This window comes from Prunus dulcis, chromosome 1 (genome assembly GCF_902201215.1).
Source record: "Prunus dulcis chromosome 1, ALMONDv2, whole genome shotgun sequence".
Classification (NCBI taxonomy): domain Eukaryota; kingdom Viridiplantae; phylum Streptophyta; class Magnoliopsida; order Rosales; family Rosaceae; genus Prunus; species Prunus dulcis.
In genome coordinates, this window is record NC_047650.1 from 35,157,576 (window position 1) to 35,170,197 (window position 12,622).

Below are 12,622 nucleotides of genomic sequence, written 5' to 3' on the forward strand. Positions count from 1 at the left end.
ACTGCTGCTTGCGCGAGCTCCGAAAAATCTTGCCTGCAAAACACGCATGCTGCGACGTTTCGAAGCTGCTTGTGGAGACGCGGGGGGTGTGCTACTTCTCTTCCTCTTTGGTGTAGTACCCATCTTCCCTGAAATATATATATATGTGTATATATGTATACGTAAATATATGTAGTTGAAGGAAAATAATAAATAAATAAAACAAAACAAGGGAAGGAAGTGGCACTCACTGCGAAGAGGGGGCGTTTCCAGCACCCTGTCAGTACGACTCCGGCTCTCAGAGGCAGTGAGCCTCGCAGGGCGCGAATGTTCTGAAGGAGTAGCCTCTCTGGTTCGGGGAGGACCACTCGGTGCAACTTTCGGGATAAACTTTCTAGGCTTGCCAGCAGCCTGCTTCTTCCCTGCACTTTGTTTTTCCACCTGTTTCCCTTCGCTGGATGTTGGTGCTGCGACTTTCCCGGAACTGCGAGGACTTGGTGTTCCCGATTTTGGCTTCACTTTGGAGAATCCCCCAACGATGTCACCACTCTTAGAAGTAAAAGGGAGGTTGCGTTTTTGGCTCAGAGGGATGGCTTTCTCCTCCGTGATTAAGCCTGCGAGGCGCGCGGTTGTGGGGGGCAGTCTATCCCCAGGAAAGGATTGGAACTCAAAGAAAGAAGCGAGGCAGCGGTTCCAGTAGGATTGGTAACCTCGTGAGAAGCCACCAATTCTCCCCTTGCTGGCTAGAACAAGAGGCCTGCAACTGTTTGGTATGTGGCCATTGCTCCAGAAAATGCTGTGCAGCGCGAAAGGATCATCATAATTAGGATTACCCGGTACTCCTTGATCGAGTCCAAACTGTCGCCTAACTCGATGCGGCGAATAGGATACCGAAATTTCTGAGCGGCTGTCTCCAAGAGTAGGTAATGGGATGGGGGCAATGTTCAACAAGGCATACTTTCTGAATTGGCCACCATACGATACTGCTGCCGGAACCTCAATGACATCATCGACATCAGCATAAAAAGGCACGAAGGTGAAGGTCTCTGCTGAGGTGCCGTAAGGGCGAAAAACGAAGTTCTCGATATTGTCCATCAGTGATAAGAAGTCTTGGCCTTTCCGCTGCATCCTTTTGAACCATCTGCAAACTAAGGGCAGATTGTCAGGCATAAAGGAACCATTGCCCCAGTCAGCCAATTTCAGGGCATGTGAGTGCGGGAGTGAATATACGTCCAGTCCTTTGAGATGCTCCCATAGAAATACCTGCAAAAAACCAGAATTCAAAAGGGTCTCCACGCCCATGGTTCCGGACGCGTTCTTCTCTAAGAGCTGAGTCCGATCAAGCAGTCGGTATAGATGACCCAAGAACATGGGGGCTAAAGGGATTGTATCACCCCGAGCTATAGCCAAAGCCAAGGGAAACACACGCTCATGCAGGCAATCTTGAGAAAAATCACAAAGTACGAACCGCCCAAGCCATAATGCTATGAATGCAGCCAATCGATGAGAGCCTTGTCCGTTTGCATCACCAAAATGTTGTATCCAGTTACTGAACCGTAATGAGGTGCTGGGAGAAGTGGGGGCACCTCTCTGTAAAACTGCGAGCTTGTTTACTTCTTCCGGAGTAAGGGCAATGTTGAAGGGGTTTTGGTCGCCGCAAATCGGAAGACGGGAAATATTTGCTACATCTTCTAAGGTAGGAGTAAATTCTCCCCATGGACATATGAAGGTATGGGTTGCAGCACTCCATCTCCGCACCACGTGGCGAAGCATCTTTGCTTCGATATGAATGTCCCACAGCTTGGAGAGAAAGATAGCATCCAAGACCTGTGCTCTGCGCAAAATGTCGCATGTGGAGGGATCCCGCAGCTCGCGGTCAACCCATTCGGACCATCCCTTGCTGATGCTACAAGGAAATTGGAAAAATAGCGGAACTGCTGGAAACAGGCCCTTCTCGATGCAGCACCTAGAAATGGAGGCAGGCTCGATCACAGGGGCGGAGTCAGGTGCTGGTTCATTACCAACAACAGCAGTTTCACGGGCATCTTCGAGCAACAGAAGGGGACCTCCTGGTTTGAGACCATCGTCCACAGAGTAGAGGTGGTCCAGCATAATTGGTGGGAGGATGGCTGCCATGTCAAAGCTAATAAGGTTACAGATACCTGCAAAAAAAAAAAAAAGAGGAATAAGGAAATAGTCGTAACAACATGTAGGTTCCAGCACCTTCACGACCGTTGGGCATACATACATCTACAGGATTTCATGCCAAGAATACGCTAACAGCAGAACTAATACAATATCATCATGCGGAGGGGCTATTCGATGCAAGATTAAACCAAGCCACAAGAGAACAATTACTTGGAAAGGAAACTGCGGGGCCAAGATAAGTGCTTATGGCTTCTCCACTTTGGTCAGATACAACTTAAAGACTTTGAATGTGCATAAGGATGGTTGTTACCGATTAAAAGTTTAAAATCCCCAATCGGTAGCCTGGTTTCGAAATGTAAGAAAAGGGACGAACACGCAGCAAAAGAGGGGCTGTGAAGGGGGTACTGTTCTCCAAAAGAAAAAGAGAGAAAACAAAAAACAAAAGGAAGGGATTTTCACTCCCTGATGTCTGTGTATGGGAGATATGCGAAAGTGTATGCAGCAACAGAACAGAGAAACACGAAAAGAAAAGAGGAGTAATGCTTACCACTGTCTTTGGCAATTTTTCCAGCGGCTAGCCGAAATCGAAACGAAGAAGGGCTGTCTGGCGATTCTTGCTCTCGGAGTAGTTCCGCGTCCTGCAAAGTGATTCCGCCAAACCTGTTTTTTCTTTTCTGTCAAATTGAAGAGGAAATCAGAGAAGAATGGGGGATTTTAAAGCGAATCGGTGGCTTCTCCCGATGGGTATGAGCGGTTTCTCCAGGCGTAACCGATCGGCGGTTATGGATGGCACCCCTCTGCAATTTTCTTTCGAAACCCTCTAGACCCGTGCGTGAATGAAGGCCAGCGATAATGAAGAGAAGAAGACGGGGGATGCAGGTGTCACACCTGCAAAAAGAAGGAAGTCGAAGGGAAAAGAGAAGAAAAAAAAAATATATGAAAAAATAATAATAAAACAGATGTGATGGAAGCGTACCTGGGGAATAGGCGAGACTGCTGGAAAATAATCATGGCAGCACGTACGCGGGAAACGAGAAGGGCACGACAGTGGCAGAGGTTTGATCCTTTTGGGCTAGGTTTGATTATTTGGCCCATCTCACCGTTTGCTCATGGCCCCAATAATCAAGGGGGCTAATGTTGAGGCCCAAAAATCCAAGGGGCTAAGCCCAAGGTGATTATTGGCCCAATAGGGACCAAATGAACACAAGAAAATTTAGGGAACAAATTAATACGAGCTACGGGCCACATGCTACGTCAAACAAGCACATGCGGGGAGACCCAAAACATGCTAACTTTACAAAAACATGCTCACTCCTATTGAACTCGGCTATGGCCTATGATGATAGGATAAAAATCCAAGCACAAGCATAGGAGTCGGAACCGCCATGCCAACACCAAGATGTGTTACAAGCTTAGGTGGGCCCAAGCCACCAAAATTACCCGGGGCTTGCTTGAACGGGTTGTGGTATGGATGGCAACGGGCTTTCACAGGACCCATTGACGAGCCAAGGGAATGGTAGTTTCGGATCACTTGGGGGACCCGAAACTCAAGCCTATTTCCTCGGCCCGAAGCACATGGGTTAGCATGAGAGAAGAGAGAGCATGACCCAATACCTTAGAAAAAAAGTGCAAAGCCTGTTAGAAAAGGCTTAAGACAATTAGAAAGCCTAAACGTGCTGTTAAAGTGCAATAGGCAAGCTGCTTCCGGCAGCTTGACGAAAAGCCCAGTAGATTGACCAGAATGACATATCACCAATTCAAAGCCTAGGAAAGAAAAGCCCAGCCCAAACTCTCTGTAAAATATCTGGCCAAGCATGTCTTGTCCCTATCCAAGAGTCAACAGCAACCATCTCAAAAACCAGAGGAAATCCACACGAGCAAGAGGTTTACTCGTTGGGTAAAACGTAGCTCCTTTCCCTCCCATTGTCCTGGCAGCTTGCATAGGAAAAGCTGAGAGAAAAGCAAGCGGCTCTTCACCTCTATGAAGAAGGGCCAGCAAAACCGAGACCTTGGAACCACAAATGGGTTCCTTACCCATATGTCTTGGGCGGACGGGATTCATCAAAGAAGACGAAGTAGGGGAAAACAATGGAAAGAGGAAGGGAAGTATGACGGAATTAGAACCCTTAGTGGCTATAAAAGGAGGACTTCTGCTACCCAGAAGCACCAACCCATTTCCAGAGCTCGACCAAGCATTGTCAAGCAGCTGGAAAATCTACTCAAGCCACCCCATCTCCTCCTCCATTCGTTTTCTTCCTCCATTAGGAAGGAAACCAGCCAAATCTTCCTTTGCTTGCTCTAAACCTCCATCCTCCATAGGAAAATTCATCTCTCTCTCTCAAAATTGCTAAACCTGTGAAAGCCTAGCTCCCATGCCACATGCTCTCCAAGCCAAGCTCTTCTGTAAAATTGGTTAAGTTTGTTTGGGCTATTAGTGAAGGAAGCCTGAGAGTGTTTTCGTAACAGTTTCATCAGACTCTGTGAAAAACACTCTTCCAGGCGCTTGGTTTCGAACCCAGGCACTTGGGGAATTTTGCACACTTCTCTTCTTACGGCAGCCCAAGCCCATTCGTCAGGCTGCTGGAACAAAAAGGCCCCAACACCCATATCGCTTGGAATAAGAAATATATAATAAGAAAAAGCCCAATTTGAACCAATTTGAAAAAAATAGATATTAATTGAGACCAAAAAATAATCAATCAATCTAACCACATCTAGGAAGGAGAAAAAATAGCAGATTAAGCTTCCAACTTAATAGCCCAATAAAAGCATAATCATAGTTGGGACTAGGAGCCCATCTATGGCATCCCAACCTACTAGTCTTCTCAGAATCCATATCTATCGCAATTGCAACTTGGTCACTATTGCCTTTGCTCAAACTGCGTACTTGAGGTGCAATGGAGGTCCTAGATACCGCCCAGTTGTTTTTCTATTAAACAAAAATCCTCAAATTTAAAGTCATTAATGACATTACAATACTCTGACAAAGGCCTAGAAATGCAAGTTAATAAACAAATAAACATATAACCTCTCACCGCAGGTTCAACCTCCATAATTTCAGAGGTCATTCTAGTTCCTCTGCCAGAATCTCCAACACCTCGATAAGATATGCATTGTGCACAACCACCCGAGCAATATTCATATCAAACCATGTTAATAACTCATGGATCTCATCTGAATTTCTCTTGTTGCTGGTTTGAGATGCAACAAGAACATCATTGGTGCACCTAGTGACCTCTTGCCTTAAGAAAGATATCTCAGCTTCCCGATCTTGCAATTGTGATTGGAGCTTTTCCACCTCGGCAAGGAGGTTTGCAGATAGATGATGTAGCTCATCAAACTAACTCACAGTGACGGAAAGCTTTTTCATAACCTTCCCGCGAGAAGCTTCAAGGTTCTCAAGATCTAGGTTCTTTTGTTCCACAACCTTTTCCAATTCCTTAATCTTGAAAGTGAGACCTTGCATTTGCACCATCTCCTCATCAAGTCCTTGCATTAGGTCCTCAATCTCTGCAATCACAAGCAATTTTATAATTTGTTACGATATCAAATCTCAATTATAGGAGTAGACTGCTGTAGACCTTTGACTGATTCTGTTTCCTTTTCTAGTCCAGCAATCTCTGTAGTTTAGGCTGTAGTTATTACTTCTTTCCATATATGTTTCTGTATAATTTGCTATATATCTTTGTAATTGTTATGACTGAATACACAAGCAATATACATTAGATTATCACTTTTCACATGGTATCAGAGTGATAAGCTCTGGGTCATTTTTTTATATTTTATTTGAGAGCTCTCAGTATCTCAAATTCTACTCTTTATCATGGATCAGTTTTGTTCCACCTTTGCCAATCACGTGGAAACAAACAGTACAGGTATGGCAAGTTCTTATTTTTCTGATTTTCAAAATTTAGTTTCTTCCAATAATTTTTCACAGGTTTGGATTCTTGATAGTGGTGCAACGGATCACATCACATCCCGACCTTCAATTTTTTCTCAATTATCGTCTTCATCAACTCCTTCATATGTTAAATTACTATTTCCCTCTTTTCGGCCGGGGCGGCCGACAGAAGGAACTTTTGGTCCTTCTTCTTTTGAGTGCGAGGCGTGCCATCACCAAGCCCAGAATTTGAGCTTGAATGAAATGTGAGTAGATGGATATGTTGCGTCCGAGATTTGACTTTAATCAAACGATTGTTCGGCCGAGCAAGGAACCTTCTAACGACCTAGGTTCTTTCACTATCTCAGGGTCAAGGCTTTATGTGAGCGACCAAATGATGTGGAGTGGGTGGAGATGAAGATTAAAGGTGAAACATAATGAAACGAAGAACAAGTGCGTAAAGTAAAGGTGCTTAAACTTAAATATAATTTAAAGACAAATACGTAAAGTAAAGTGCGAAAGATAAATAACGTAAATACAAGAATTAAAGTCCAATAAAATGAATCAAAGTGATAAATAAAGCAAGAACGAAATGAAAGCGATAAAAACGATAAAGTAAAATGAACTTGAAATTAAACTTAATTGAAGTGCGATAACAATGAAAAGTAAAGCAATTGAAATAAACTTGAATTTAAATGACAAGAAAATATAAATTGAATGAGAATTTAAGCTTACACTAAGAAAAGGAAGAACTCGCTACACTAGGTGCATGAAAAGTAAAATCCTAAGTCTAGGAAAAGAAAAGTGCGAGACGAAAAATAGGTTTGTCTGTCTGATGTTGTGTGTCTAATGTCTTCGTCGAGCAAAGTTTATATAGGGCACTCGTCAGCCCATGGGCTGGCCATTGAATAGCCAAAGGTTAACTCTTTTAAAACTTCTTTCCTTCCAATGCCTCCCTAAATTCGTAGGATTGCATTGATTGAAATATTCTGACATGCTTGATTCCTCCTTGCTTTGGAACACTCGGAGTTACTATAAAAAAAATCTCTTGATTTCTTTCTTTGTGAGGCTTCCGTCATGTGCACATAATCCTCCGAAAATCTAGGCGTGGATAGGTGGCTTAAACTTGAGCCTTGTATTACCACCCATATAATATATATTAAACTTCATATTATTATATATTATTATATATAAGCACTATTATCTCATATATACAGGACTATTATCTCATATATACATATATATTATTATATATATATGTATATATAAGCACAAAAATAGGACAAGGCAGCTTGAACTGCCGGGCATACATATATATATATATACATAACCTTCAGCCCAGCTTTGGAGATCAACCAAAGACTTCAAACACGTTCACCCAGCCGCATTTTGTCCATTCATCTACTTATTTTATATATATGCATAGACATATAATAAAACAAAGACTTTTCAGCCCAATTTGCAAAGGGCTCCCAGGCTTCGGCCGCACACTACAATAATCCAAAGACCTTCAGCCGCACACCACAACAACCCAAAGACCTCCAGCCGCAATATCCTAATAGCTCCCGTATGCAATATTCCAAAAGACCCGGCCGCAATATTCTTCAAAGCTCGGCCGAGATTTCCTTGGGCTCCATCCATCGAACCCCGACCGCATAAACCTTGCATAGCCCGGCTATAACCCTCCAGCCAAGCTCTCCAAAACCCGGCCGACAATTTCATATGGCCGTAGCCTTGCAAGAAAAGATCCGGCCGACCTCAATCTCCAGTCATATATAAACTTCCCGGCCACATCTCGCAGGCCCAGCTTCCTCCAACAAAACCCGGTCGAGATTTTAAGCTCCACTCGAACTGCCCGGCCATACCTGGCTGCCCAGTTGCATACCCGGTTGTGATTTTCAACATCTCCAAACAATTACCTACTGGTGCTAACGCTCCAATACATTCCATTGGGCAACCTGCGGCAACCTGCTTTACGGCTTGGCATTATACTCTATTGGTTTATACTGCATGCGCTTGTTGCTACTTTTGCAATTTGAAAAGCCAAATGGTCAGAGATCCTTGTCAGGTGGTGTGTGGTCGCAAATCTCTTTTATTGATTTTATTGAACATCTGATCTTGCTTTACTGATATGTCTGGAAATTCTGCTTGGAAGTCATATCTTATGCTCTGCGTTTGCTTGTGTTGCAGGTTCACATTTGGTTGGGATGCAAGATGGGCCCCTAGTCCCAACTATGATTATGCATTTATTGGGGTATTAAGTTGGAAGCTTAATCTGCAATTTTTTCTCCTTCCTAGATGTGGTTAGATTGATTTATTATTTTGCTCAACCAAGCAATTCAGATTCCCATTTTTTACTGTAACGAATCTCGAAAGCTTGGTTGCATCTAATAAGAAAAAAGAAATTCCATCATAGAGATCATAGGTCAAAATTTGTTTACCTCAATACCCAACCAAAGGTTGTACACATGATAGCTGTTATTATTATAGGTTCTCTTATTAAAATTAGAGGGAATTTAGCTGTAACAAAAGCTCCAAAGTAGTGCTTTTATGGTATTATGTAATGTAAATTCCAGGGATATATGTGAAGGGTTTGACTCGGTTTTTTGCAAGCTTTTGGTCATCAATTAATATCTACTTTTTTTCATAGAATTATGTCCATCTCAAATTTCTAGATGTTGGTTTCAGTTTTTTAAAACGAAATTTGGAAAAGAAAAAAAAAACAAATTTTTTTCCCTACAATGTAAAATTGATGCAACATTTCGAGGATCATTGAACACCCAATGAAGCAGTGTGTTTATTGTGTCAATTTGTCCAACACACACATACATAGTCACTCACACATAATCGCATACAGTTTGCTATATTAAAGTGCTTCAAATTATTGGCCACAGATTGAAGCTACCAAATTCTGCTTCAAATTAGCACCGATGATCTATAGGAAGTCTTTAACATTGCCTTTAGGATTCTCTTGAAACCTTGCTATCCCAAAGTGCTTTAGCTCCACTCCTTGAGCCTCCCCACTAAGTGCAAGGTCAGCCAATATCCTCCCCACCACCGGAGACAGCTTGAACCCGTGATCCGAAAACCCGCCACCCACCACCACATCCTTCCCAAACTCCCCACCCAAGAAATCGATCACAAAGTCCTCATCCGGGGTCGTGGAGTACATACACAGCTGAGTCTGAGTGGCCACCGGCCCACCGGAGTCAACCATACCGGAGAACCTCCCCTCAATCCACTCCTTCAACGGAGTCAGAGTGTTCGGAGCCAGGGGGTTCCCGGGTGCCCACGGCCTCTTATCCGGGTCACATGGGCACCCGCCATGCACGGCAACCTTGATCAAACCGGGGTACTCCAAAGAGGGTGTCCCATAAATGTAGTTGTCCCCATAGCTAGCAAAGGTTGGAAAGTCACCACCAATGGCAAAACCACCCTCATGCCCCTCCTTAATCCTCCAATAACAAACAGCGGCCTCCAATGGCTGCATAGGCAGCTCAATCCCACCAACCGTTTTAACTAACTTTGTAGTCCAAGCCCCAACGGTCACCACACACTTCTTCCCCCAAAACCTCTCTCCATTTTCTGTGCACACCCAAACCCCTCCTCTCACCCCATCTCTCTCCACACCCTTCACCTCCATATTGTCCCTCAAAACGGCACCATTCTGCAGAGCAAGTGTTTGAAACATCGACACAGCCTTGGTGGGTTTAATAACCCCACCATGCTCCGTCGCCACGGCCACCCAATCCTCTGGAATCCGAACCCGACCCGAGAACTCCCGATCCAGCTGGTCCCGGTTCATGACCCGAAAGGGGACCGAATTTTTACCACAGCTCTCAACAATGGCATGCAGAACTTTGTTGTTTGCCGGGGCCATGTCCAAATGGTGAGCTTTGAAGTAGACATTGTAGCCGATCTCGGACTCGGCTTCCTGCCAGAGCTTGTAGGACTCGAGAACCAATGGCGTGTAGTAGTCTTCCGGGTAGGTGGCGCGGATCGTCCGGGACTCGCCATGGGAGGAGCCGCGGTGGTGGAGGAAGTCGAATTGCTCGAGGAGGAGGGTCTTCTGGTCACGCTTGGCCGTCTGGTAGGCGGTGGAGCTACCCATGATGCCGGCTCCGACCACGATGACGTCGAATTCATCGGCCGAATATTCCATCTCTGCGAAAATTTTCAGGCGATTGTTGGAGGAAGAAGAAGAAGACAGAGGAAGACGGTTGACAGGTGATTTTTGCTGGCTACGTGCCACAGGTGGTGGAGGAAGTCGAATTGCTCGAGAGTCAGTGAGAGTGTGTTTTTAAAGTGGGATTTTTTGGAACCCGCCAAATTCTTCCTCTGAATTACGATATGGCCACTGGTTCGTTTGTATGCTTTCTCCTTTGTGCAGTAATTTTGTGCGAATCGCGCCACTTTACTTTGTTTTTTTTTCTTTTCTTTCTTTCAATTTATAAATAAAAAATCACGCTTTAGGACTTTTGGAAATTTAAAAAGGTAAAAAGAAGAAGGGTATATTCCTTCTTGTCTCAATTCCTTAATTAATATGAATCGAATATTTATTATCGGTTAAGCATGTCTTCCACAGAGAAAGTGAAACACCGCAAAGTTACAAATTTACTAGTATAAATTGATTGCTTTAGTATGATAAACCTAATCAGAATTAGTTATGCACAAAAACTTTGTGTCCTAGTCCACTTAGTGAGAAAAACGCTAATGATCACTATGAGATTTGATAGTAGAGAAGTATATATTCTCCATTACAGAGTTGCATTATGCGGATTAATTGCGAATTTCTATTTTTGCCGATCATTTCAGGCTTCATTCCAACGCTTCATTTCCTCTACCCGAATTCACTCACTCTCTCTCTCTCTCTCTCTCTCTCTCTCTCTCTCTCTCTCTCTCTCTCTCTCTCTCTCTCTCTTATTCTTCCTTTTTGTTTTCCTTTCCTTCTCTCTCTTTTGTTCTTCCTTTTTGTTTTCTTTTCCTTCTCTCTTCTCTCTCTCTTTCCTTTTATTTTCCTATGTAATTGTCCGCTTAATGAAAAAATCGATGAACACTCAATTTCATTACATGAAAATGCCAATAATGTATCAAAACTAATTGCAATTGTTCGTGGAGACTTCCAAAAATGAGTCAGTTGAATCCTTGAAGAGAGGCTTGTTGCATATGGAAAGAGTTGAAAAGGAAAAAGACAAGGAGCTTATTCTCTTGCGTAGAAATATTGGCTTACTTTTTGGAGCATGCACTAGTTTAGTTATGGAAATGGGTGGAAGAAAACCTGAATTGGTTGGAAATGGTTGGGCGGCTGGAGATCAAGGGACACTACTACAAAAATCGCAATAGACGACGGGAATCCATCATCGTGTAGATAGTTTTTAATTCGTTGTGAAATTGACCACCATCTTTTGATGCATAAAATCACGATGGTAAATTACCGACATTGTTATAACATACTACGTCATCTCCAACTAAAAATCGACGTCTAATTAATATAAAACTGCAAAAAAGGCCAACTTCGATAATCTTAAACGAAGCTTTTAGACATTTCACGTCCTCTGAAGGAGCTAACATGGCACAATTTATCTACGTCCCGCCGTAACATAGAGTAACCATGACAAAAAATATTAACTTACCGTAATGCAGAATCCTTGTCACGACGGTACTTTAAAATAAACCATCGTGGTTAATATAGATTCCACGACGCTTATGGTCCTTACCGACGTGCAAATGAAGTAGTAACAGCTGTAAATATGGAAAGAACGTAGTTATTAATATATACTACGATACTACTGTTTTAAAAAGTCGTCGTCGTTACCTAACTTGCCATGTCACCAATAATATAAATATAGCTAGACCTGGCATTCGTGTCATGGTTGCAGTGTTCGTGTCAACCCGTTTTTCTTAACAGGTTGACACAACACAACCCGTTAAGAAAACGGGTGGATAATATCAAGCACGAACACGACCCGTTATAATTTGTGAATTACACGAAACGACCTGTTTCACCCTTTGATAAAGAAAAAAAACTTAATAAAAAAAAGAAACCAAAACCACTGCACAGCCGCACTCTCCTCAATCAACCAACATTAATGGATTATCAGTTAGATTATGTTGGAAATTGGTTCATCTAAAGGATGCTAACTTCGGAGGAAGTTATCGGTTGCCAGGTAGGCACGACCGGTGGTTTCGAAGCAGAGTGGAAGACTCAGAAATCGCCAAAAAGCGACTGGTCATCGGTACTTGTGACTGGTCATTTTGCAAGGCCAGAAACGCGTTTTGAATCTGTCTCAAAGCGACCGGTAGCATCATCCTTAAGACCAGTCGCCACTGCAGTGCTGTGTTGATTTTCCACGTGTTTTCAGCAATGTTTTCCATGTGCTATGCTTTCTACCTAATTACAAGGACTTCGTAAGTCAAATATGAGTTCTAGGAAGGTTGGCAAACACGTGGAAAACGCTTTATGGTTGTTTCTTGAATTGTTTCAAAGGCTTTCTGAATAAGATGGCTGATGGTGCAACCATTGGTGACTTGCTTTTGGTTCACCTAACTCAAAGTCTATGTTGAGTGGCTGAAGGGTGAATGTGTAGGAAGAAGAAGCTTCATCCTAATTCCAAA

The 12,622-nt window shown here is 43.2% G+C and overlaps 1 protein-coding gene and 1 long non-coding RNA gene across 3 annotated transcripts; one reads left to right on the forward strand and one right to left on the reverse strand.

Moving 5' to 3' along the window:
* Positions 1–7,947: 7,947 nt before the first annotated feature.
* On the forward strand, positions 7,948–8,619 carry LOC117615198. 2 transcript variants are annotated; one of them, XR_004583973.1, is made up of 2 exons: positions 7,948–8,075; positions 8,198–8,619. It is a non-coding gene; the product is annotated as an uncharacterized LOC117615198 (long non-coding RNA). The 2 variants fall into 2 exon arrangements; XR_004583974.1 differs by having other exon boundaries at positions 7,949–8,078.
* Positions 8,620–8,942: 323 nt separating this feature from the next.
* On the reverse strand, positions 8,943–10,303 carry LOC117614699 (probable sarcosine oxidase). Its single transcript, XM_034343594.1, has one exon. It carries the CDS (start codon positions 10,167–10,169, stop codon positions 8,943–8,945), a length of 1,227 nt encoding a protein of 408 aa, XP_034199485.1. The 5' UTR covers positions 10,170–10,303.
* Between the last annotated feature and the right edge of the window lie 2,319 nt (positions 10,304–12,622).

Coding starts and splice junctions, on each gene's coding strand:
- LOC117614699 (XM_034343594.1), bottom strand. CDS start 10,169: ATGGAATATTCGGCCGATGAATTCGACGTCATCGTGGTCGGAGCCGGC.